This window comes from Equus quagga, chromosome 12 (assembly GCF_021613505.1).
Source record: "Equus quagga isolate Etosha38 chromosome 12, UCLA_HA_Equagga_1.0, whole genome shotgun sequence".
Lineage (NCBI taxonomy): Eukaryota > Metazoa > Chordata > Mammalia > Perissodactyla > Equidae > Equus > Equus quagga.
Genome location: NC_060278.1, coordinates 37883848 through 37908486, shown reverse-complemented (window position 1 = coordinate 37908486; position 24639 = coordinate 37883848). Strand labels below are relative to the sequence as shown.

General features: G+C 37.1%; 1 protein-coding gene across 2 annotated transcripts in view; it reads left to right on the top strand.

The window, feature by feature from the left end:
• SMYD3 (SET and MYND domain containing 3) overlaps positions 1-24639 on the top strand; it is a 663517-nt gene that overhangs the window by 229935 nt on the left and 408943 nt on the right. The window contains exon 6 of one of the 2 annotated variants that reach the window (XM_046678090.1): positions 1658-1708. The exons of the other annotated variant lie outside the window; for it this stretch is intronic. Within the exon in view, the coding sequence (XP_046534046.1) occupies positions 1658-1708 (51 nt within the window). The remainder of the gene's footprint in view (positions 1-1657; positions 1709-24639) is intronic. 2 annotated transcript variants of the gene reach the window in all.

Sequence of the window (24639 nt, the reverse complement as noted above, 5' to 3'; positions counted from 1 at the left end):
TCTAAGAAATATATGCACTCTTTTTTCAAGAGCGATATACAGTGTTTAATTTTTCTGTTAGTTGGTTTACTATTTTACTTAAATATTGACGTGTTAAATTTAAGCACTGAACGTTAATCTGATGTAAACACCTCCTTTTGTTATTTTTTCATCAATTATTGGAAGCTGGATTGTTCTGAATGGTTGAGCTGAAGGTTGTGTGCAGGTCACAGTTGTCGTGGGGTCTGAAAGCTGGAGTGTGCTGCAGTCTTTGTTTATGACTGGATAGTTGGAAGAGTGGGAGATATAAATTCCAAAGATTCGGCAAGCAGAGATCCTGGTAGATTTCTGTGCATGCTGTCGGTTGTGTGCACGAATGATCGTGTGCTTTTGATGTTATAGGTGTGGTGGTTATATTTTTTCTGCTCTCACAGAAGCAGGTGTCGTTAAGGGACAAGTGGGGCAGAATATTTGAAATTTGGACCATGTTGGTTAATTTGAGACTTCTAGTTACCGTATAAGACATACACAAGTATATGTGAATGGGAGCTTCATTTATGTCTAAGCAAAGGAAGCTTTCCTGTGGTGCTAATTATTGGCATGAAGGGAAAAGGGAAGAAGGAAGGCAAGTTGGACTCATTTAACACATTTCAAGCCCAGTTTAGCTAGAGCACAGATTCTGAGGTCCTATCTCTTTGTTCAGATTGAGAGTCCAGGCTAAGTAAGATTTAAGGATGGAAGTCATATAGGGATTTTAATAATGATAATAGCTCATGCTTATTGAACACTTGTCTTCCAGGTAGTATGCTAAACTCTTTGCATCTGATAGCTTGGTTTTACAATCTAGGTAATCTTATTATATTTGATTGCTTAAGGTAGGTGACTTGCCCAAGATTACAGTTGTAGAACTTCGGTCTGAACTCAGGCGTTCTGAATCGAGAGCCCAGAAGCTTGACCACTGCTTTATTTTCTATGGGGCTACAGGTTCCCTCGGTCAGCTTCAGAGGTTTAAGGTGACCAGAACTCTATTGAGCATAAGAACTCTATTTCCCCTATCTCATGCTTTTATTGTACCAGGGAAGATGCAGGAATTAGAGGTTAAATTCCAGTCCCTCTTAAGGACTGATTTTGCAGCAGTGGTTTGCTGTAGGGGAGGATGACATAGAAAGTATTGATAATCCTGAGAATCTGGAGTTACTCATTCCTGTTTGAGGAGAGATATTAGATCTTCAGTTTTACCTTGCTCGTTAACAACCACAGAAAACCAGATTCATTTATAATATTTTCCAGGCATTTTTTGTTGACTGTTTAGTCATTTTAGTCATGAATACATTTTTATCATTTTTCCCATAACATATGTTGAAGCAGAAGTCTCATCTGCTAGAAGCAATATTAAAAGTGCTTACATAACAATACTGTTGATACAAAAGATCATTTGTATCCAAACAAAGAAGTTTAACTACTGTACTTCATTTATCTTCATTTGTCTGAAATGGCAAGGAAAGAGATGTTGAAAAATAAGGGAAGTAAGGAAAAGAAAAATAAATACATTGGCTTTTGGGGGAATCTAACAGAATTTTTGGATCTCTACATTGTATTTGTTTTCATGATTTTCTTTCTTTCCGTGATTTTGTGATTTTCTTCTTTTTTCTTCTCTTCTTTTCCCTCCTCTTAATAGGTTTCAGGTTCCAATGAAGTCTGGCACCTGTGTGTGTCATCATCCTCTGAGGTAGGAGTCCTTTTGCTGTTTGGTTTTTAACTGACTAGTGCTATAGTCTATATAAGTATCATCTACATATCTGGTCCTTCAAAATTGGATTCTCATCGTACATATCTTGCAGAAGTATTTGTCAGATCCATTGATTTTGTAGGTGTGTTTGCAAAAACAGATTAGAATTTAACTAAATTCTCCCTTCTCTCTTCTTCCTCCTCTTTAATAGGTTTCGGGTTCCAATAAGGTCTGGCACCTGTGTGTGTCATCATCCTCTGATGTAGGACTCTTTTTCTATTTAGTTTTTAACCAACTAGTGGCAAGCTGTGTTTCCACAGCATTTTACTCCTGTCTTGGTGCTTTTCTGTTTCTTGCTGTAAGTATGGATGTCCGTGTTCAGGAATCAAAATTTTTCCCTCTTCTCTTTTTTCCTCCGCTACTTTCTCAGTGATTGAGCACAGATCATGAACATGGTACGCATTTAGAAGCCACATTCACTCAATAATATCTCCATTCATATGTTCTGCAGACAGTTTTTGAGTACCAGGTACTGGGAATGTGCTAGGTTCTGGGGATATGAAGATGATAATGACATGGTCTCCTATGCTTAAGATGTTCACTCACTTATAGAGGAATAATGTCTGTTTAAAAGAAAAACATGATAGAGTTGTTTGATCAGTATTAGACTAGAGCTTTCCTTATCCATGAAATAGGCATAAGGATAAAAATACCTATCTCATAGAATTATCAAGTGAGGTGAATAGGATAGTGTCTGGAAAGCACTTAGCCACAATCCCTGGGACATAATAAGTCATCAATAAATGGCAGCCATTATTCATAAAGTACAGGAGGTTCATAAAGAAGGAAGAGATCAGATTTTCCTGGGCTGGTTTAGTGAACAATCTCAAGCGAACTGAGTCCCAAGAGGCAGGATATGCCACCAACTTTATGGTAGTCTTGCTTCTCACCATTGTAGTGTCCAATCAGATTCTAGAATTTACTTCTCAAACGTATTTTTTTTTGAATGACTCATAAGTGCCTGTGAGTACCTGGAGGGCAGGTGCTGTAACTCTAAGCATCTTTGCTTCTCCCTGGTCTTTGAGGAGTTTGTAAATGTTGGTTGAATGAATGAATTTTTGAATAACTCAGTAGGTTCTAGGAAACTTTTCTGTGGAATAAGTGTGATTTTAATTGCTAGGTCTCTGCAAATAAAATAACCAAAGCTCTGAGGAAGGAAGGCCTCCTTCCACTTGCAGTGGTGGGATTAACCATCTTTTTCCTACGTCGTGTTCTTGCTAAGGCAGTCTGATCAGATGCAGGTTCAGCTGTAGGGTGCAGTTAGCTGTTGCAGCATCTGATACATGTAGAAACAGAAAGGATGAGGCCAGCAGGGGTCAGTTTAATACCAGTGTAAGCTGCAAGCATAGTATTTTTTACTTCTCTGTAAACTGGAATGAGAATAGAAACTGAAATGTACAGTCCAAATGTAAGCTTTTTACTTTCAAGCTGTGGGAGAGAATGTCCAAAAATTTAGGTAGAAATCTTTAACCATTTTCAATGGATGATAAATACTGTTAGTGACAGAAGAGAAACTATGGAAAGTAGATGGGTTAGCTCTCTTTTCTCTGACATGGCAGCAAAGGACTTTCAGCCAGAGTTATTTTCCTCACTGACTATTTCGTACTGATATATGCTAGAAGAAGCCTGGAAATACAATGTGCATTTCTTTGATCTTAGTTACTTGGTAGGCTTTATAACATAATACTTTAATTTATGTCTGGTTTTTTGTTTTTGCCAGCTGATCATAAGGATAAGTTAGTGCCAGTCATAGCTTGCATGTGAAATGTCAGTATTTCACAGTTATATTTATAATAATAAACTGGACATGAAATTATTACTTCTGGGCACTAAACTTCAAGTAAATAACAAAGGAATACATATAATAGCTGGAGGTTATTTTAGAGGATTTGAATGGTCTTTTCTTTGCAACCTGAATGTATGGGGTTGACATTTATAAGAGTAGGCGAATACAATGTGTGCTAAAAACTCAGAGTCCTGTGTGCTAATCTTTGTTACTGAGAATAAGTACTCTTAGCAGATAAAACAGTTGTTTTCTTGATGCCTTAGTTTACCTTTCTTTTCAAGATAGAAACTCCTTGTTACCTGCATAATCATTGAACTAAAGATTCTTATTTTAAGACTGTAGAATGATAGAGTATTAGAACTGGAAGACATGTTAAGGGTCATAAGCCCCTCATTTTATGGGAGTCTGTGAGATGCATCATGGGCAGGGCTGTTGCTAGCAGAGCACTTCAGACTTCTTATGATGTTCTTTTTTGTGATACCACACTGTCTTTTCTCTCCATACTGTGTGTGTCTTCACTATTCTGCATGTTTGAGCTTAATGCTAAATGTAATACAGAAATTAAGAACCTGCCTTTGTCTGCACCCCACTTGTTTAGTTGTAGAATAGAACCCCATGCACAGCGGGGTCACAGCAACTCCCCTCCTGGCTTCAGTGGCTCTTTGGGATTGTTCTGGGCCATGTGTTTTGGGGCCACTTAGAGCCAAGACAGTGAGAGTCTCCCTAGAGGGAATAGGGCATTGGCTTGAAAGGACAATAGGTAACATGCTCCCTGCAGTGCTCTTAGGGACTTTAGTGGGGTCTGTGTAGTAACACTTTAGGGCCTGGAGATGCTGGACTAACGTGGTCGTGTCGAGGTATCAGGAAGGAACTGAGGGCAGCATTACTTGTTGAACTAAGAAGTGGCTGTAGGGTTTGAGCAATAGACAGGTAGCTCTGCCTAGCACCTGTGTTCTGAAAAAGCCTGCTTTATTGGGTGCATTAAGTTTTTTCTTTTTAACTATTTCAGTATCTCCTCTGCCAATGTTAGTTTTCTATTCTAAGTGAGAAATTGCCACAAACTTAGTGGTTTAAAATAACACATTTATTGTATCTTACTGTTTCTATGTTTCCAATACTTAACTATTTCCATATTATCTAAAGTTTACAAATCTCTGATGTATTCTTCCTTGGTTTTATTATTCTAAGTTTCACATCTGGGCTTCTTACAATGCCTGACTTTTCTAGAAAGACCATAGTCATATAATAAAAAACACTGATGTGAGCTCATCGAAATTTAACCCAGTGCTTTACTCTTGGCCTCTTTCTTCAATCCACCATTGCTGGATGTTGTGGATTCCTTTCTCCAAATGTGTGTGTTTGTTTCTTGCTTTAAAATGGCTAAATTGTTGTATGTATTTGAAAGTAATACAGTGACTTTGAAAAAAATTCCGTAACTCAGGATTTTCGATAATTCAGGCTGAGAATCTCTCCAGTCTAAATTCTTCCAAGTTTTATTGACTAGCTGGTAAACCCTGTGAAATAGAAAGCCTCACCACAGACACAGGCAGTCTGAGAGTCAGTCAGATCCCGTGGGAACACAACATAAAGCATCTCTCTCTGACATACAGAGAGCCAGTAACTAAAGTGTCAGCCTTGTTCCTTGGCTCTCTGCTACGTCAGAATTCAGTTTTACAAGTAATGTCCTGGAAATGTTAAGCCAACACTATTAGGATCATTCAAGAATAATACTTGACAGAATAAATTCAAGTTGTGCTATAGTATGGTAGAAAGAATATGAATGTATAAATTAGATCTCGATTCCAATTCTTACTCTATTACTTACCACCAATTTTTCACTTCTGAGCCTCAGTCTCCTAATCTAGAAAATAAGAATATAATATCAATATTACAATATAAAGAGGACTAAATTAATTCTGATAGTGGTAGCATAGAATTTATTCAGTATTTATTGAGTCGTTAATATAGGCTATTATGTTATTAAGTTTATCTACTAAGTACAGTGGCAGACCTGGGAAGGGTGAGATCAGTTAAAGAGCAAACAGAGGAACTTCGAGGCTTTGTGAAGGAGATAGGACTTAACCCTGGGCCTCAAAGGGTGTGCCTCACATTGGGGTACAGTGGGATACAGTGGGGTTACTGGCATTGAGTGGGATAGACAAAGAGGAGATTTTGTTTATTATTTAGTTTCAGACACACAAACTTGTTGATCTTTATTGATCCTAATTTAGTAGAGAACGTGTAAATTTTCATTCTTCAGCTACTTCAGATTAACCGAGTTATCAAGGTAAGGATGGTTTAGAGTTTGACTCTAAGGAGGTGAGTCAGTTGCATCTGCTTTTTTATAAATGGCCAATATGTAGACCTTAAGTGTTAAAAATATTTTGCAAGGTTTACTAACGCAGAACAGAAGATTCTTAAACCCAATACCGTGGGGGGAAATCCATTTTCTCATTAACTGGCACATTGTCAATGTAAGGGAATGGGAGTAATTCTCAGTTGCTTTCGCATAATCCTACTTAAAAAAGCAAACACTGTGGGAGTATTTTCTGTTGATTCTTTGGTTCATCACCATGCCCCCAAAGGAGAGGGCTTATACAAGCTGGACGATGAGCTCATTTGTTAACATACGTGATGGTCACAGAATGCCACCATGTTTATGACATGTTTATTCCTCCTCCTGATTTACTGGGCTTTCATTGTTGTTTCATGTTTATATTGAGACTTGCTGACATGCAATTATTCCTGAAAGATGTGTTCTTTAACAATGAGGACTGTGGACTCTCCAAAGTTTATCTCTTATTTCTTTCTGCTGGCTCATACTTATGAAATGAGTTTATTCTAAAAAAAGAGAAATAAATATATGCTGATCAGAAGCCTCAGTCTGATTCATTGTCAATAAAGAACTATGCAAGAGTGATTAACTGGTCTTGAGTTAATGCTTTACAAAATCAGGGAAAACAAAAGCTAGCAGGATTATTTCTTAGGTGTATTTCTCATCATAGGCACCTTTGATTTAAAAGTCACTCTCCTCTAGGTTTTTGTTTTTTATTTTTTTAAAGATCTTACTTTTCCTTCTTCTCCCCAAAGACCCCCGGCACACAGTTGTGTATTCTAGTTGTAGGTTCTTCTAGCTGTGGCATGTGGGACACCACCTCAGCATGGCTTGATGAGTGGTACATAGGTCTGCACCCAGGATCCGAACCGGCGAAACCCTGGGCCACTGAAGCAGAGTGTGCAAACTTAACCACTCGGCCACAGGGCCGGCCCATACGTTTTTATTTTTTCAAAAATAGCAGTTGGAAACTGCTTCTTCATCTAATAATTAGATCACTGGTACTCTATGCATCATAGAATTATGAGAATTAAGCAACTAAGTCCATCTGAAGTGTTGAGAACATAGTAAGCACTCAGTAAATAGCAGTTACCATTCCTGTCACCACCACTGCCACCATCATCTTTCTTTGTAAATGCTTACTGTCACTTTTTCTTTTACAGCAGAGTCACTAACAGGTAATGCAGAAGAGTAACCAGCTAGATCTCAGGAATTAATAATCCCTTCAAGTTTTGGACAGAGAAGGATTTGTCCAGACTGCCTGCTCTTAGCCTGTGAAAACTGCATGCAGTCTTCACAGAACGATTATAAAGCACTGCATTATATTAGTGCCCGTGGCATTAAAAACTATTCCCTGAAAGAGATGTGAGAATAAACTCATACTGAAAAAAATATAGAAAAGTTACTGTGATTCTTCATTTCTAAGAGGCACATTTTTCAAATTTTTTTAATGTCTGAAGTCAGTGTATGTTTTAAACTCAATGGCATGTTATAGGTTAATTGACAGCATGTTTTCTTAGTGGTCTGTAAATAATAGAATGTCTTAAAATCAGTGGCATTTTAGATTTGATGTAATCCAGGAGATGCTTAACCATGTGGTACTCACAAGAAGGGTAGTGAGGGGCCAGCCCCGTGGCCGAGTGGTTAAGTTCGCACGCTCTGCTGCGGTGGCCCAGGGTTTCACCGGTTCAGATCCTGGGCACGGACATGGCACCACTCGTCAGGCCACGCTGAGGTGGCATCCCACATGCCACAACTAGAACCTGCAACTAGGATATACAACTATATATGGGGGGGATTTGGGGAGATAAAGCAGAAAGAAAAAAAAAGATTGGCAACAGACCTTAGCTCAGGGGCCAATCTTTAAAAAAAAAAAAAAGGGTAGTGAGAGTCTAGAAAAAGGAGGAAATCATGGGACTTGGATAACAGTTGTATATCTGACTGGGGTCGAGCCTTTTGCTGTCGCTTCCACTGTGTGGCTCACATTCACATTCGTCTGCTGCACTATCCTGACTGCTTCTGCTTTATTTCAGGCTCGGGTTTCTCATCTGAATTACTTTGGTAATCTGCTATTTTTCTTCTCTAACCAATTCTTTGAAATGCTCTATGAGTCCCTTTTTTAAAATTTTATTTTATTGAGGTCATAATAGTTTATAACTGTGAAATTTCAGTTGTACATTATTATTTGTCAGTCACCATATAAATGTGCCCCTTCACCCCTTGTGCCCACTCCCCAACCCCCTTCACCTCTGGTAACCACTAAACTATTCTAAGAGTCCTTTTTAAAAGTAGGGGCCAGCCACATGGCGTAGTGGTTAAGTTTGCACAGTCCACTTTGGCGGCCCACTGTTTATGGGTTTGGATCCTGGGCGTGGACCTACACACCGCTCATCAAACTGTGCTTTGGCGGTGTCCCACATATAAAACAGAGGAAGACTGGCATAGATGTTAGCTCTGGGACACTCTTCCTCAAGCAAAAAGAGGAGGATTGGCAACAGATGTTAGCCCAGGGCCAATCTTCCTCGCCAGAAATAAATAAAAAATAAAAATAGTTCAGATCTTGTTACTGCTCTCCTCAAAAGCAGCTAAAAATTGCCTCCCTCCCACAGTTTTTTTTTTTTCTCCATCATAAAATGGAGCCTTTTGTCATAGCAGAGCATGATTTGGAAACGTGATTTGATCTTATTGCTAAATCTGCCACCTGCTAGTTGCATATCTCAACCTCTCTGAACTTGTTTTCCTAATTATAAGATTGGAGTGATGATAATTCTTCAGCCCAGAAGGTCATAATGTTTGCCACTCACCTTGCAAAGGACTTGGTTACATAGTAGATATTTAGTAAATATTAATGTTCTTGCTGACCTCAATTTCCTCATCTGTAAAGTGAGGTTGATAATATTTGCCCTGCTTACTTGGTTGGGTTACTCTGATGAGTGATGGGAACTACTTTTTATGCTTTAAAATCATTATGTTTTTATGCTTTAAATTATTATTTCTTAAACTGTAGAGTGTTATATCAAATTAGGGATTATTTTTATTGATGTGTTCTAGACTTTTAATGAATTGATTCCAAAGTTTCTTTCCAGATTAGTTTGTAACAGTGCTGTATTCACCCTACTTCAGCCACATACCTGCCTGTACATCCCCAGAATATGCCCAGTACTTTGACCTGTTTTTGCTTTTGTATGTTTATGCTGTACGGATTTACTCTTCACTATACTCTCTGTCTAAGTCCATCAAGATCCAGCCTCACATCCTCTCACCTTTTCTGATTCCAGTAGAAAGAATTGCTTTTCCCTTCATTTTCCCTCAGAAGTTTTAGGACTTTGGCCTTCTATTTAACATTGATTTTATTTTGATTTATATTGTGTTAATTGTTTTGTCTGTTTTCTTATCCACTAAATTGAAAGCTGCTTCAAGGTAGGGATGTATCTAATTTAACAAAGCATTAGGTCCACAGAAATTGTGTAGAATATGTTAGATTGAACAAGGTACACCAAGGCAAGCAAAGAGGCTTTCTTGACAATGGGATTAGTGGCTGAAGAGGTAATGCACATGGAACTTCTAGAGCCCAGTTGTATTGACTGGAATGGACAGAGTGTTTGGGAAAGTTGGGAGAAGTAAATCTTGATGGTAGAGTAGCATCTGGTTATGGAAGTCCCTGACACCAGCCGGAGAAGATGGAACCCATGGTCTCAGGACAGGCACTTCCAATTCTTATTTATCAGCACTTTTCTTCTCACATTTGTACAACAAGACTCCAGTGTATAAGAAAGATAAAAATGTAGTTACTTTGGTTGATAGAGACACTAGATTCCTCCCCTCCCTGAATGTTCCCTTTCTCTCATTAAGGCCATCCTGGCACCTCAGCAGAACCATTGGGGTTCCATGAAGCAAAGTTTGAAAACCTGTGCACTACAGATTAGGGAGCTCTTTTCTTGTGTAGGAGAATAACATGGTGAGAGTTGTACTTCCCATCTGGTAGCAATGTGAAGATAGATTGGAGAGGGGGGTGTTTGATTTGTTTTAATTGCTTCATTTTCTTTCTGTACTACCTCAGAACAATTGCCAGTCTTCAAGGATTACCCTGTTGAACAGTTGTTCCTAACTGCCTGCTCTCTCAGCTTCTTGCAGAGCTGTTGTTTCAGTTTTGCAAACCTTCACTATGGTATATTGAGCTGAATGCGTGGATGTCTGATGTCTGACTCTACTAGCTAAATATTGCCCAGGCTGTTGAGACCTATCACTTCTGCTGACTTAGTGTACCTGTGCCAAGTTTTGGCAACTTTCTTTTGTAGGTGACAATATGAGTTTTTAGCCTTGATATACCTTATGCTTTGTTGCTGTTTGCTACTGCTTGTTCAAAAATGTTCTTAAAATGAGCCCTTGGGATGATGACATTGTTGAATTATTGTATCCAGAACAATTGATATATTTATTAAAAAGAAGATGAATATTGAAGTGATAGAATAAGACAAGATATATTGGTTAAGACACAACAGATTTTACTTCTAAAAGGAAAAGTTTCCATATATTTGGCTTCCCTCAGAAGCCCGTATTCTAAACTGAGTTTCCCCATGTAGATTATAAAGTTAAAAAAACAAAACATTTTTTTCTCTTCTACTGGGGTAATATGGTCTTTTGGCTAAGACTCAGACATTAAAAGTTTGATAGATGTGTTGGTTGTATAGACATCTTACATCTAAGCAATTGGCTTAAAGTAATTTGGAGATAAAAGATTAATTGTGTACCACCTAAGAAGGAGGAATATATTTAAGCCAGTTACAATCTTATACCTTTTCATTTAACATATGAATAAGTGTTTAGTATAATTTATTTTTCTGAGACATATTTTTTTAAATGTTCACATTTATCACTACTCTTTGGGTTCGATCATGCCTTTGGAAAGAATTGGTATTTTCTTTTTAGAATAAAAGGCATAATTTGTTGAGGGAACATGAATCATACAGAATAAAATAGGTAATTTTCCCATTTTTACTATTAAGTTATATCATAAGTGGTATTTTGAATGGTAGTCTGAAAAAGTGTGTGTGTATATTTTAAGCAGGATGTTGTTAAATTAAGAAAAATAAGGCGATTTTTCTGAAATCCCACATTATGAAGATCAGCTGGTTCAGGAGCAGGCCTTTTCCTGTTTACTAAGAAGCTTTACATGTTAGAGAGTAGAAGGAAGGTGGTTGATGTCTAGTATGCTCAACCCCATGTCTACCAGAAGATTTATTTCTCAGCCTCCCTAATTCCTACTCCAAAATAAAACTAATATTTAATGAGCCCTGGGCATGTGCTAAATATTTTATATACGTTGTATCATTTAGTCCTCAAAAAGCCTGAAGTGTAGGCTAGGTGTGATTATAATCATCTGCATTTAACAATACAAAAACTGAGGCTCAGAGAAGAGAAATAACTTGCCAAAGATGAGGTACTTGTAATGGCAGAGGTAGCATTCAAACTCATCCATGTCTGACTGTGGAGTAACCCATGCATTAATCTTTACGTTACATGGCTTCCTTAGGTTGCCTTTTTGGCCAACACTGTGTTGTGCCTTGAGTCTGTGAAAATGCGTTAGAAGACCATATCTATGTGATGTTTGCAGTCGAATTGGCTTTTCAGATCACATATTCTTGAAATAGTTTGATAACGTGTGGTGGTTTATTTACACACTTGGTTGAGAGAAGGTGTATCATACTGCATGTGTTATCCACACTTGCTTTCTATGATTGTGCTAGTTTGAAGTGCAGGCATTTGCTACTTGATGTGGGCTTTCTGGGTGCTCATGATCAGTGAAATAATTTCCCTTTTAAAAATGATTTTTAAATAACACTAGTAATATTTGATTAATAAATTAATAATTAATTAGCATTAATTAAATATTCAATTAATAAAACATTAAATAATCTTTTCAAATATATGTTTTAGTGTTGAATAGAAAGATGTTTTAAGATAATATAAACCTAGACCCAAATATCTCTTTAAATGTTTTTTTGTAGAGACAAGTAACTTACTTAATCCAGTAATTCTGTGAGCCTTCATTGAGAACCTATGTGGGCTAGGCACTGTGCTGGGTGTCAGGGACTGGCTGTGTGGTGCAGTAGAAGAGAATGGACTTGTAGGGTAGGTATTGTGCTGAGCATAGGGCCTGGTATATGCAGAAAGTCCTTAAGAAATATTTGTTATCTGAAAGGAAGGCTGAAGTTGAAATTGTGGTCTGTCTAAACTGGGCAAATTAGTTAATGTCTCTAAGTTTGTTTCCTCATGTGAAATAAGGGGTAATAAAATCCACGTCAGAGGGATTGTTGTCAAGATTAAATGAGTTAAACTATGAGAATCTTCCCAGGACTGTGTCTGGGACATATTACATGGTTAATAATTGTTAGTCAAATAGTGAAAAATAAATAACACATTATCCCTGTTCTCAAGGAGTGTCCGAGTTTAGAATGAGATTCTCATGCATTGTAAAGTTGGACTTTAGTTGTCATATCCCTCTATTTACTTTAAAATTCTGTCTGAGCTTCACTAACAATCCAAAGGGCTTTTGGGCTCTAAGAAGAAAACACACATACTAACATACCCACACACTCACCTGCTTCTGCACTCGTGTTTAATTCTTCTCATCCTGTTCAATGAGAAGAAAATCTTCACAAAGTTACTGCTTAATGTCATTAAATATTTTTACATTTAGATGCCCTCTATAATAACGAGAGAACATGGGGAATGAGCAGGAACAGCAGAATTCTATTATTGGATAAAGCTTTGGATACAGAAAGAGAGGTGCAGGTATTGAAATTTCAACAGCTACTTTTCACTCACTTCATCTACACACAATATGGTTCTTATAAACAGATTTATTGCATTCTTTCCTCCTAAGTGAAAATCGACAGAAATAAAGCTGAGTGATACCAAAGGGATGTGATGTACATGTGACACTGGCTGCTGTGTGTGCCCATGTGTACCGAATGCCACTCATTTTAAAGACCTTTTTCCTCTTTTTCCTAACAGGAAGAGAAAATGATAGGTTTTCCTTCCAGACTATAGTAAACTGATTTATTTTAGACCCTCTCGCTGTTTTTGTGAAAAATTACTAGTTTGAAAGATACTAGATGCAAAACTGTGTTTGTACTTGATAAGATCAATTCATATTTTACTGTGTTTTGTGCTTTGTCTACAGAGTTAACCATTTTAAAAACTTTGATATTTAAACCGAACATTTTATATAATTGTTTAAATCCCATAGGTCATATTGATGACCTTTCTATATTTTTTAATGTCTTTGTTTAAGATTATTATATCTTTAATGCTAAAAATTCCCCACATTTTCTGAAATTGGATTTGAATCATCATTAAAGGGTAAAATGCTGTGACTATGAGGTGGCCTTAAAAAACCAGAAACACTTATTAAATTTAAACTACTTTCAGGGACACATTTTCAACTCTTTTAGAAATACTTTTGAATTAAAATTGAAATGTCAAATAACGTAAAATTTAAAATACACATTTGGTTTAGTATTGCCATCACGTAGTATTAAATATTAAACATTAATTTATTTTGTGCTGCTGGCAGGTCACAATGATTCAGTGTTTAATGAAAAAAATATTATCTGCTTGATGACTTCTATGTATTGAATAGAACTGTGTCTGTTTATTTACTATATAGTAATAGGCTTTATTCTGCTAGTGCATACTTAAATATTATTTATAAATCATATATGAATATACCTATTTCAAACATAATGTATAACTAAAATTCATAAATTCTATAACTTTTGGGAAATGTTTCTTTGTTCCTTCTATGAAGGAAATATTTATGAAAAGATGCCTCTACCTTGTATACTACATTTCTTACAGTAACTAAGATAGACCTCGTTAGAACCAGGTGTTTTGAACCCAGTGGTAAGTTTAATATATGTAGTAAAATCTTGCTATAAATGAATATAAAAAAAACCTAGTTTAAGTAGTAAAGGGAATGAATCTAAAACAATAGAATATACTACTTGGAGCAGAATTAAACAAATCTTTAACATACAGTAAATTTATTTCATTATATTTTAGAGTTGATGTAGTTATCCGTGTGTTTTGATCATGCCACAAACTGTGTGACCTTGAGCAAGTTACTAATCTCTCTGTGCTTCAGTTTCTTGATCTGAAAAGTGAGTATAAATAATAGTTGCTGCCTGATATGGTATACCTGAAATTGTGTCTGGCACTTAGCAAACCCTGCGTAAATGTTATCTTTTGTTACCATTGCATGTGATATGTGTGATCAGTCCTACAGTACGCTAGAGTAATGGGAAGAGAAGGATGAACAATTTAAAATTAACTGGAATAGTACACTGAGGGACCTGCTAGGGGTGTAGGCTGGATGTTGTTGAGCTGAGCTCCACTCACAAAATGATAACATTCTGTAGAAGGTATTTTATAACTTACCTATAAATATCTCAAGGAAGACACTACCATTTGAAGTCTACTCAGTTACTTTCCATTATCAGAAAAAAATTGTTCCCCTGTGAAGCCCCCTCACCCGACCCCAAAAACCCAAATCCAGCAAATCAGTCCACCCCTCCAAATCAAATAGACTGAGCTCCTCCCCACCCCCCACCTGTGTTGGTTTTACCTATGAATTTTCTTTGTATTAAGAAACCACATCTGAAGCTAACTTCCAAACCTATATATAGGGTGTATTTAATTTTTAGAAATGCTTAAGGTGATTGGCATTCAGGTTTTCATTTTAGTTTCTTGATCTCTTAAAACTATTAACTATTATTGAAAGATGGCTGCCCTTTTTTATTGAGGTGTAATTGACGTAACATTATATTTCAGGTGTACAACATAATGATTTGATGTTTGTATATATTGCAAAATGATCACCACAATAAGTCTAGTTAACATCTGTCACCATACTTGGTTACAAAAATTTTTTTCCTGTGATGAGAGCTTTTAAGATTTACTCTCTTAGCAACTTTCAAATATGGAGTACAGTATTATTAACTATAGTCACCCTGCTGTACATTACATCCCCATGACTTATATATTTTATAACTGGAAGTTTGTACCTTTTGACCCCCTTTGCTCATTTTGTCTTCCCCTTACCCCCTGCCTCAAGCAACAACCAATCTGTTCTTCTTCTTCCTTTTTTTTTTTTTTTTTTTTTGGTGAGGAAGATTGGCCCTGGGCTAACATCTGTTGTCAATCTTCCTTTTTATTGCTTGAGGAATATTGTCCCTGAGCTAACATATCTGCCAATCTTCCTCTATTTTGTATGTGGGACACTGCCACAGCATGGTTTGATGAGAGATGTATAGGTCCATGCCTGGGATCCAAACCCAGGAACCCCAGGCCACTGAAGCACAGCATGCACACTTAACCATTACACCACTGGGTTGGCCGCCCCGCTCACCCGCCCCCCCACCCCCCCACCCCAGTCTGTTCTTTTTATCTGTGACCTTGGTTTTTATTTTTTTAGAGTCCGGATATACGTGAGATAACACAGTATTTGTCTTTCTCTGACTTATTTAACTTAGCATAATACCCTCGAGGTCCATCCATATCATCGCAAGTGGCAAGATTTCCCTTTTTTTTATGGCTGAATGCTATTACACACACACACACACACACACACACACACACCAGATTTTCATTATCCATTCATCCATCAGTGGACAGTTAGGTTGCTTCCATATCCTGGCTATTGTCAATAATGATGCAGTGACCATGAGGGTGCATCTATCTTTTCAAGTTAGTGTTTTTGTTTTCTTTGACTAAATACCCAGAAGTAGAATCGTTGGATCATATGGTAGTTCTATTTTTAATTTTCTGAGGAACCTCCATACTGTTTTCCACAGTGGCTGCACAAATTTACACTCCCAGCCACGGTGCACAAGGATTTGTTTTTCTCAACATCCTTGTCAGCACTTGTTATTTCTTGTCTTTTTGATAATAGCCATTCTAACACATGTGAAGTGATCTCCTTGTGGTTTTGATTTGCATTTCTCTGAGATTAGTGATGTTGAGCATCTTTTCATATACCTGTTGGCCATCTGTATGTCTTCTTTGGAAAAATGTCTATTTAGATCCTCTGCTCATCTTTTAACTGGATTTTTTTTTTTTTTTTTGCTATTGACTTACATAAGTTCTTTATGTATTTTGGATATGTGATTTGCAAATATTTTCTCCCATTTGGTAGGTTGCCTTTTCATTTTGTTAATGGTTTCTTTTGCTGTGCAGAAGCTTTCTAATTTGATGTAGTCCCATTTGTTTATTTTTGCTTTTGTTGCCTTTGCTTTTGGTGTCAGATGATTGCCATTTAAAAGTTTAGGAGCATTGTATTTATAGTCCGAAGTTTCATAGTCATCTTTAAAAGTGTATGTCGAACTTATTTTTTTCTTGTTTTGTTTGGTAGAATTCTAGATGCGTGAAAATAGCTTTAAGAAATGGAACTTCAGTTGTAATTTAATTTCTGGCTCAATAGACACATGGTACTTTCCTACCGTTTGGCAGTCTTATAAGCCGATTGACTGTTTCTGATGTAATATCACTAGGCTGCCTTTGGATTATTCAAGGTGCTGTATAAATGTAATGGCGTCTTACTGCTTTTCTGTAAACTTAGGTGTTCGGTCTGGTGAAGATTTACTTTTTGAAATAAAATCTTCTCTTATGGAGTCTGTACATTGTCTTTACACCCAACTTACGTGAAAAGTTGTCTGCATTGTGTGCCATAGTTCTGCAGTCACTGAAAATAGTGTTCTGGGCTTATTTGCTTTCCTTTAAGTAGATATACCATGACAACCAAATTTGTCCAGAAACAGTTGAAGATGTGAGTATTGGACTATGAAAATGAGATTTCGGAGGAGTCACGGTAGACACAGGGTGAGAATGGATTAGGTAGTGTTTCCCATTTGTAGAGAAGAGAGTGTTAGACTGAAGAATCAGTAAGGAGGAACACATGAATATAAAGAAGTCCATTTGTTATTTTTAGATTTCATAATAGGACTTTTGAGGCAATTTTACAGGTATGTAGCAAGACAGACGAGAAAGGGGAAAACCGCTCGTGAGAGAATGAAGAAGAGGAGGAGGAGGGAAAGGAATGCATTTGACTTTACCCTGCAAGCGCCTAAAATGACTAGCAAACTGCATAGTGGCATCATGCCGAAGGCGACTCAGTTTGGAAGCAAATTAACAGGGAACAGATTTGACTACCTGAAGGAACTACTCTCAGTAGAAGAGAGACAGACTGTAATATACAAAGGACAAAATCACTTACCTGAGGGAGAAAGAACATCACGTAGAACACTGTAGAAACAGTTGCCAAAGCAAATATTGTAATGGAAGGTAAGGACAATAAGTTAATGTGACCTTATCTTACTACCTGAAAGGAAAAACTAGTTTTGGAAATATGTAAGTACACGCACACACACACACACACCACCACACACACACACAAACATATATGTGTGTGTGTGTGTGTATATATGTAATATATATATATATATTTCTTTAAAAGGGAAAGAGAAGCTGGATTTTTGGTGTGGTTTTAGGTAAAACTGCTTTATCATGCTGCACCATGGTTCTCAAATATGACTTTAAATGAAGATTTTTACGGAATTTATTTTTTCAGGAATATTTTTTCCGGTGTGTTGAGAAAATTAAAAAATAAAAAGATAACTATATAGGATCCATGCTGGGTACCTTTTCATGAATTAAAACCTAGAAAAAATTCAAGTTAATTTTATATCTTTTCTACGTTTTGCATGGAACATTGAATAACAATAATATTAATTATTAACCTATTTTTTTATCGCACTTTACAATTTTCACATTGTGATCACGCAATTTTCACGCATGATCTCAGTTGATCTTCGGAACAACACTCTGAATCAGGTAGATGATTTCCTCATTCTTTAGATGAGTAAACTGAGGCCAGGTTGGTTAAATGACTTGCCCAGAGGAAGTGGTATATGTGTGTCTACAACCCAGGCTTTCAGAGCTGGACTGGAAAGCAATCATGTGAGGACCAGAACATAAGCACAAGGAAGCCCCAGAGGAGCTTTGATTTAGGACAAGAAGTGTTTAAATTCTGATCAGTAATTGATGGTGGGACAAATGATGCAGGCTAAGCTTCATCAGGAAAACCATGGCAAAGAGGCAATCTTTGTGAACTAGTGAAAGCATGTACTTAGATCTAAATTGAAGTTAAGTTTCCAGACTGAAATTAACTTATATCTACTGGTTTGGCCAAAATTACTTTCCAATAAAATAGTGTCGTATGTTTGGAGAAGTTTCAAGTTGGAAAGAAGAGCAATTTTTGTATGAGACAGGAAGATTTTAAATCTTGTTAAATCTTTTCAAAATCCAAAAATCAGTGGGTCAGATCAGCCCAGCATCTGTTTTGTGACCAGACTTTTCCTGTGTGTATTACATTGCTTAGAGGGCTTGATTTGATTATGTGGTCAGGAACAGTCTGGGCAGAATTGTTAAATCATCAATTTTTGTCTGATTGGCCCCAGCCTCACTTTGTGATTGTTTTTTAGTTCTGTGAAACAGTTTACCCCCAAACACCTCGTAAATGAATCTGTCCTAATTTTTTACTTGAAAATCTGTTCTCAAAAGAGAGATTCTTGCTCCCCATTACTATTTCAATTGAGACCCAAACCTTATGTCAACAGAACGAATCTTCCTGCTACTTTGGTTTTCAGCAAGTTGGTGTGAGGGATTTTGGTGATGAGGGACAGTCAAAGCAGGAAAGGATATGTTCGTATTACTTGTGAAAACAGTCTAGTTCTGAGGTAGTGTTTACCCATTTGCAACTATGCAATCCAGGCAATAATTCTCCAGATTCGAGTACTACCTGGATTCTTTTAGGAAGAAAAGTCTACCAAAATTTTTTAAAGCAAGTGTTGTAACCCACTAGAAGAATTTATTTTTGTGAAGAAAATAGGTGACACTTAGCTAGAAAATAAAATGTGTTACTGTAGTTTTTTTCTTTAAGAAGCGTTTTGTTAAACAAAAGATCACGTATTTAATCAAAAGAAATAAAACCCGAGTTTTTAGCATTGTGCTTGTAACACACAAAGTTCAAGATCTGGGGGCCAGAGATATTTCCTCCCAAATTGCACATGTACTTTGAAATGCCAGTACCTGCTTGAGTCCAGCATTTGGCAATTTGTTATACTGAGCAGCTAATTTTTCAGTGCAGTTCCTCTGGGGCTCCATGCAAAGTCATACAGCACAACTGACAACACAACAGCAGCCTGAATTCAGATCAGGTGCCAAGTGAGTTTACAGCCCTGTAACCTTCAGGCCTAATAAGGAAGTTGTTTACAAAATGGCATTTGGTCTGTTAACCCTTTTAGTAGTTTGATGTGTAATCTGGGTATTTTAACATCTATAACTAGCCATGAAATATGCTGAATGGTTATTTTCTTCTTAAAAACATTTTAATTATCTGAAGAAGCAGAATTTAGATGTCTTCACCCTATTTGAGATACTGTAATCGTACTTAACAGTGTAGATGTTGGAATCAGGCAAATTGGGTTTGAGTTGTGGATGAAACACTGTGTCATTTGGGTGTCTTCTCTCTACCTCAGCTTCTGCATCTGTAAAATGAGGATGCTAAAGATAGCAACTTCATAGAGCTGTTGTGGGGATTAAATAAAATCATAGATATACTATTAATGCACATTGTAAACTCCTAGTAGGTGGTATTCTTATTGCATGTGATATAATTCATAAATATGAAACTTCAGGCTTCTTTGATCATAACAAATACATACATAACATATAATATGAGCAATTCTCTTCATAAATTATGCTTTCTCTGAAGTAATACAAAGTATTGATTGAACTTCTCCACTTGTAATGACTCCACTTTGGAAAACTCATTACTTGGGATTGGTGCCCTTTCCACTGTAACAGGAACCCTAGCTACTGAAATAGACTCAACTGGACTGTCCAGTAGAAAAAATGTGTATTTATACTCCAGGTAGAATCTTATTTGAATAACTAGAGCAATATTCACTTCGATATAATAAGCATATTTCCATGGCTACAATTTATATTAATGTCTTATTCAATATAAAGAATCTAATTTAACAAGAAATTCTCTAGAATATACTTAAAATTATACATTATATATAATAAGTATATTTGAGTATCTTTATGATGTTAAATACTTTTTTGTATGAACAGTGTTAATCATGATTGTAGGATGGGGCTTGTGAGCTGGAGATGTACGTTTTTGGACTAAGTGCCATGGTTAATCAGGGAATCAACTTCTGTTCACTAAATTGGTGGGGCTCCTTCAAGTACCACACCTCCTAGCTTACTGGAGTCTTGGTCTTGGCTTCTTTTCCTCCTTTGCTGGTGGCTGCCTGGTTCTTAGCATGTTCATTTTGGGTCTGCCTCTCTCAGCCTGGTACCACCCTGGTTGCCATCATCAAGAAGGTAATTTTATCAGAAAGAGATATAAGTACCTATTTACCCACTCCAGTCCCCACCCAAACTCCGTCTCAAGTGAACATCACACTCTGATTTGTTGTCTTTTTTTTCCTTAATATTTTTAAGATATTGGGAAATAAATTCCTTTGATTTCATATCTCATTTCTCTTTGGGGTCAGAACATCTCATCAATATTAATGCTCCAACTCAAATGAGAATGCTATACTAGTGTGTAATTCATACTGGGCACAGGTGGTGAGAGGATCTTAAGAAGGTGAAGACCCTAAATCTCTTACGTTATTAAGCAGAAACCCTCCCATTTCCTAATTATTTAGCCATTTTTTTACCTGCATAGTAAAAAGATTGCTCATCAGTTTCAGTGTGGTCCTTTAAATTTCATCAAAAGCTCATCACCCAGTTATCTTGTCATGGATGAAGCTGCACCTTTGACTCATTTCTCATTTGGATACTAAATTGTTAAGCAAAGCATAGTAACTTGGTCATCACCTCTCACACTCCAATTTCATTTTTGATAACCTCTGAGGCTTTATTATCTCTTGAATTGCTTGTCTTTTTTAAATGTCATATCAGTGGTTGGTTCCCATGTGACCTGGGTCAGCCAGGCTCCATGGTCTCAGAGTTCCCTGAAATAAACCTTTGTTACAAACTATGGATCTCGTGATAACCAAACATAATCAGAGGGAGAGATGGCCATTATTCCTCCTTTTTTACAGAATGGTTCCAATAATGAGTTCATTACATAGGACTGTGGTATGTATAAATTTCCATATGTATGTCTTGCTAGAGAGAAATTTTTATTCACAAAAATCCTTGACTTATAAAATAAAGAAGTGATTATTTCTGATGTAGGAGGACACACTGTAGTATTCCTTTAAATCAGAAACCTTACTGAAACCTGGATGTTTCAACCAATGAAGGGAAGGGAAAGGAAAGATTGAACATATCTACCCCATGGCATGGTATGACAAGGATCATCCCAGAATTGCACTACTCTAGTGTGGCACACTTGAATTTTGGTTGAAAAGAGACACAGGTCTTTTTCTTTGCGATCAAGATACGTGCTCTATGCTTTGAGAAACCAAAAGCCTCTCTGTTCTTGGATCCTCTTACATGAAACTAGAGCTAAGTTCTGTCCTTTGGACTGTAGAGGCTCACGTTGGTCCTACATTCAAGGCTCAAGCAATTCCTACCACATGACTTCACTCTCCTTCCAGTCCAACCACTACCATTTCCTCAACATGGTTTATTAATGAAGAGACTTTGTGTTGAAAGTAGTATAAAACCAGCTCTGGCTAACTTAAGTAAAAGGGGAATTAGTTGGCTAGACTCGGGCAGATCTAAGGAATTCCTTGGTAGCCAAGCCTGAACTTGTAGACCCTGCTCATTCTCCAGAATGCTAGTATATATGTGACTACTCCACCAATATTCTGTCTCTGAGTGTCTCTGTTTCAAATCTTTGTACCCTAGAATGGGAATCTGGATTGGGTTAGGCATCAGTCAGCAAGGCCATGTAGCTCAGAAATGACCATTAGTAAATGTTTCCAGAAAGGGGGAAATTGTTAAACTAAGGCAATTCTCTCATCACATGACTGCTCCATATGCCAGGTGCTGTCCAGTCTTCATCTCTGTATTTATGATGCTCCTTTTGCTTTTATGCCCTCTGCCACTCAAAATCTCACTGCAATGCATGGTCTACCTCTTCCGTGATGCCTTTCCTGACCATCTACTCAGAATTACAGCATTCTCCTGCTTTCCCACAGCATATTACTTATGCCCTTAATTTAGCATACTTTTCTGTGTTGTTTCCTCAGCTCTGTACATTTGTGTCTTCTCTTTGTTCCAACCTACCCCATTGGGCCTGTAATTGTACCATACTCTGAAGAGATGACAATGAATAATGGATTGAACTGAGAACTGAATTAGGTGATAGTGACCATTTATTGATTTGGTTATGCTCTAGAATTCTCAAGGGCTATAAGTGGACTGCCCAATGCTAGCTGCAAGACAATACTCAGATGACTTTAAGACTGTAATATTTGTAAAAAGTAAAAGGAATAATGCCAATTTAAGGGCATTTACACTACTTATTTCAGGAAAAAGGAGATATAGAGAGGAGAGGCCATCTCTCCTTCTCTCTTTCTCTCTCCAAGTATATATAAGGCATTGGTCCCTGGGCCCTTTCACATGTCTCAACCCCACCAGCCCGCCTGTCAGATACTGAGCATCTCCTGCCAGGCTGCTGCCCCAGAGGTGCAATACCTCTGGAATAGGGGACTCTGGAATAGGGCAATGCTGTGTTCACATTCCTCACTTCTAACTTACAGTAATACTGCAGGTACAGTAAGATAAAGGATCATACCACAAGGACAAAGACAAAAGCCAGGTAGCAAAGAGGAAGGGAAGAGAAAAATTACGTTAAAAAAACTTTTTTTGACTAAGGAAAGCCATAATAATTAAATGTAAACCCTGACTTTCCTAGCAGCTAAAAGGAAGTGAAATCATTGTCTGGGAGCAGTCAGCATCTCAGTTTATCAAAGTATTTGCTGAGCTTAAGGTCCTAAGTCTTTGGGTTTTGGGGCTTCTTATGGTCTTGGATTCCTATTTAAATTCTATTTTCCTTTTCCTGGATATTTTTATTGCATTATATGTAATTTTACTGTAGACTTTCTCAAACCCTTTATGGAAGAAACTGGAGCACAAATATGATTAAATAACCAAGTGGGAAACGAATAAATTTAAAAAAAGATTTCTGGGGTCTGGTGCCATGACTGAGAGGTTGAGTTTGTGCGCTCTGCTTTGTCGGATCTTGGTGGCGGACATGTCACTGCTCATCAAGCCATGCTGAGGCGGTGTCCCACATGCCACACCTAGAATGACCCACAACTGAAAATATACAGCTATGTACCAGGGAGCTTTGGGGAGAAAGAGGAAAAATAAAATCTTTGAAAAATAAAAACGATAATTTCTTTATCACCATCACCAAAAAGAAATGAATTTCCTAGGCAAGAAAATTTGGCTAACATAGTAATTTACTGAGACCTTGACCTTCTAGTGTCATCTGTGGTTGCATTCCTATTAAACTTGCTCTTACAGAGTTGAAAAAAATGTAACTGTAACTTTTCATACAGTTGAGTATTCATAGCAAAGTACAACCATGAAAGAATCACCTTTGCAGTCTTGAGGAGTAAGGCCCTCAGTGGTTTGTTGTTGTAGAATGAATGTTAATCAGTTAATGTTAATTCAGCCAAAAATGATGTAGAAATGTCATAAGGTTTGCTCAGAATCAGATTTTTCTAACATTTTCTACTTTTAATCTGAAGTTTTAATTTCTTAGATAAAAGTCTCCATTGTTTGATGTGGTATTTTAACTGTTTTTCTTTTTTATAAAATGTCTTTTTCACTTCTCTCTCCCGTTTGGGAGTGGAGATTATCTTGAGAGTGTTGAGTGTCTGCTGTGTCTTTTTCTTTGCAGGGAAGGATTGGCCCTGGGCTAATGTGTTGCCAGTCTTCTCTTTTTATTTTTTTCCTCCCCAAAGCCCTTCAGTGCATGGTTGTATATCCTAATTGTAAGTCCTTGTAGTTTTTCTATGTGAGCCGCTGCCTCTTGTTTCTTAATATAGTAAAACTATATATTCCAGCACATTCCGAAATATTTTTGTTCCCAATTTTAATTCATGTTTTTAAACTTCACTTTGGAGATGAAACTAAAAGGAAAAATAGAAGTTAGTAGCTATTTAATTCCTTTGGAACTTTGCAGAGTCCAGGTTCTTGTTCTCTTTGGCCATAGCAGAATTTATGAAAATCTAAAACATTAATGATGCCTGAAAGGCAGGCTGCCACACAGAGATGAATGTATTTGCCTGGGCTGATAGCAGAATTATAGAAACTTGAAACCTCAGCGTTTTGGAGATCGTTGAGATATCGATTCTGTGTGTGTTCAGAATATTTGATGAATAATGTTTAGATGGAGTCCATATAAACTCAATTCATATCAGAACTGAAATATTTTTTCTGTACAGAAAACTGTTGTAAATAGACTGTAGAAGAAGATGTTTAAATGTTTATAGTCATAGGCAATAGAAAACTGTGGAAAAATCCACTCAAAGTAGTCTTAGTAGTGCTTCCTGTCTCTTTTTCTAGTAGTAACAAATATGAAGTAAAAACAATTTTGATTACACATGCAGAAAATCTGCTCTTATGGTGTATGTTTTATATCTGCCATTACAGACTAACATAGCACTTTTCACCGTCAAATTGGGTTAGCTGTGGTACGTATTGTGG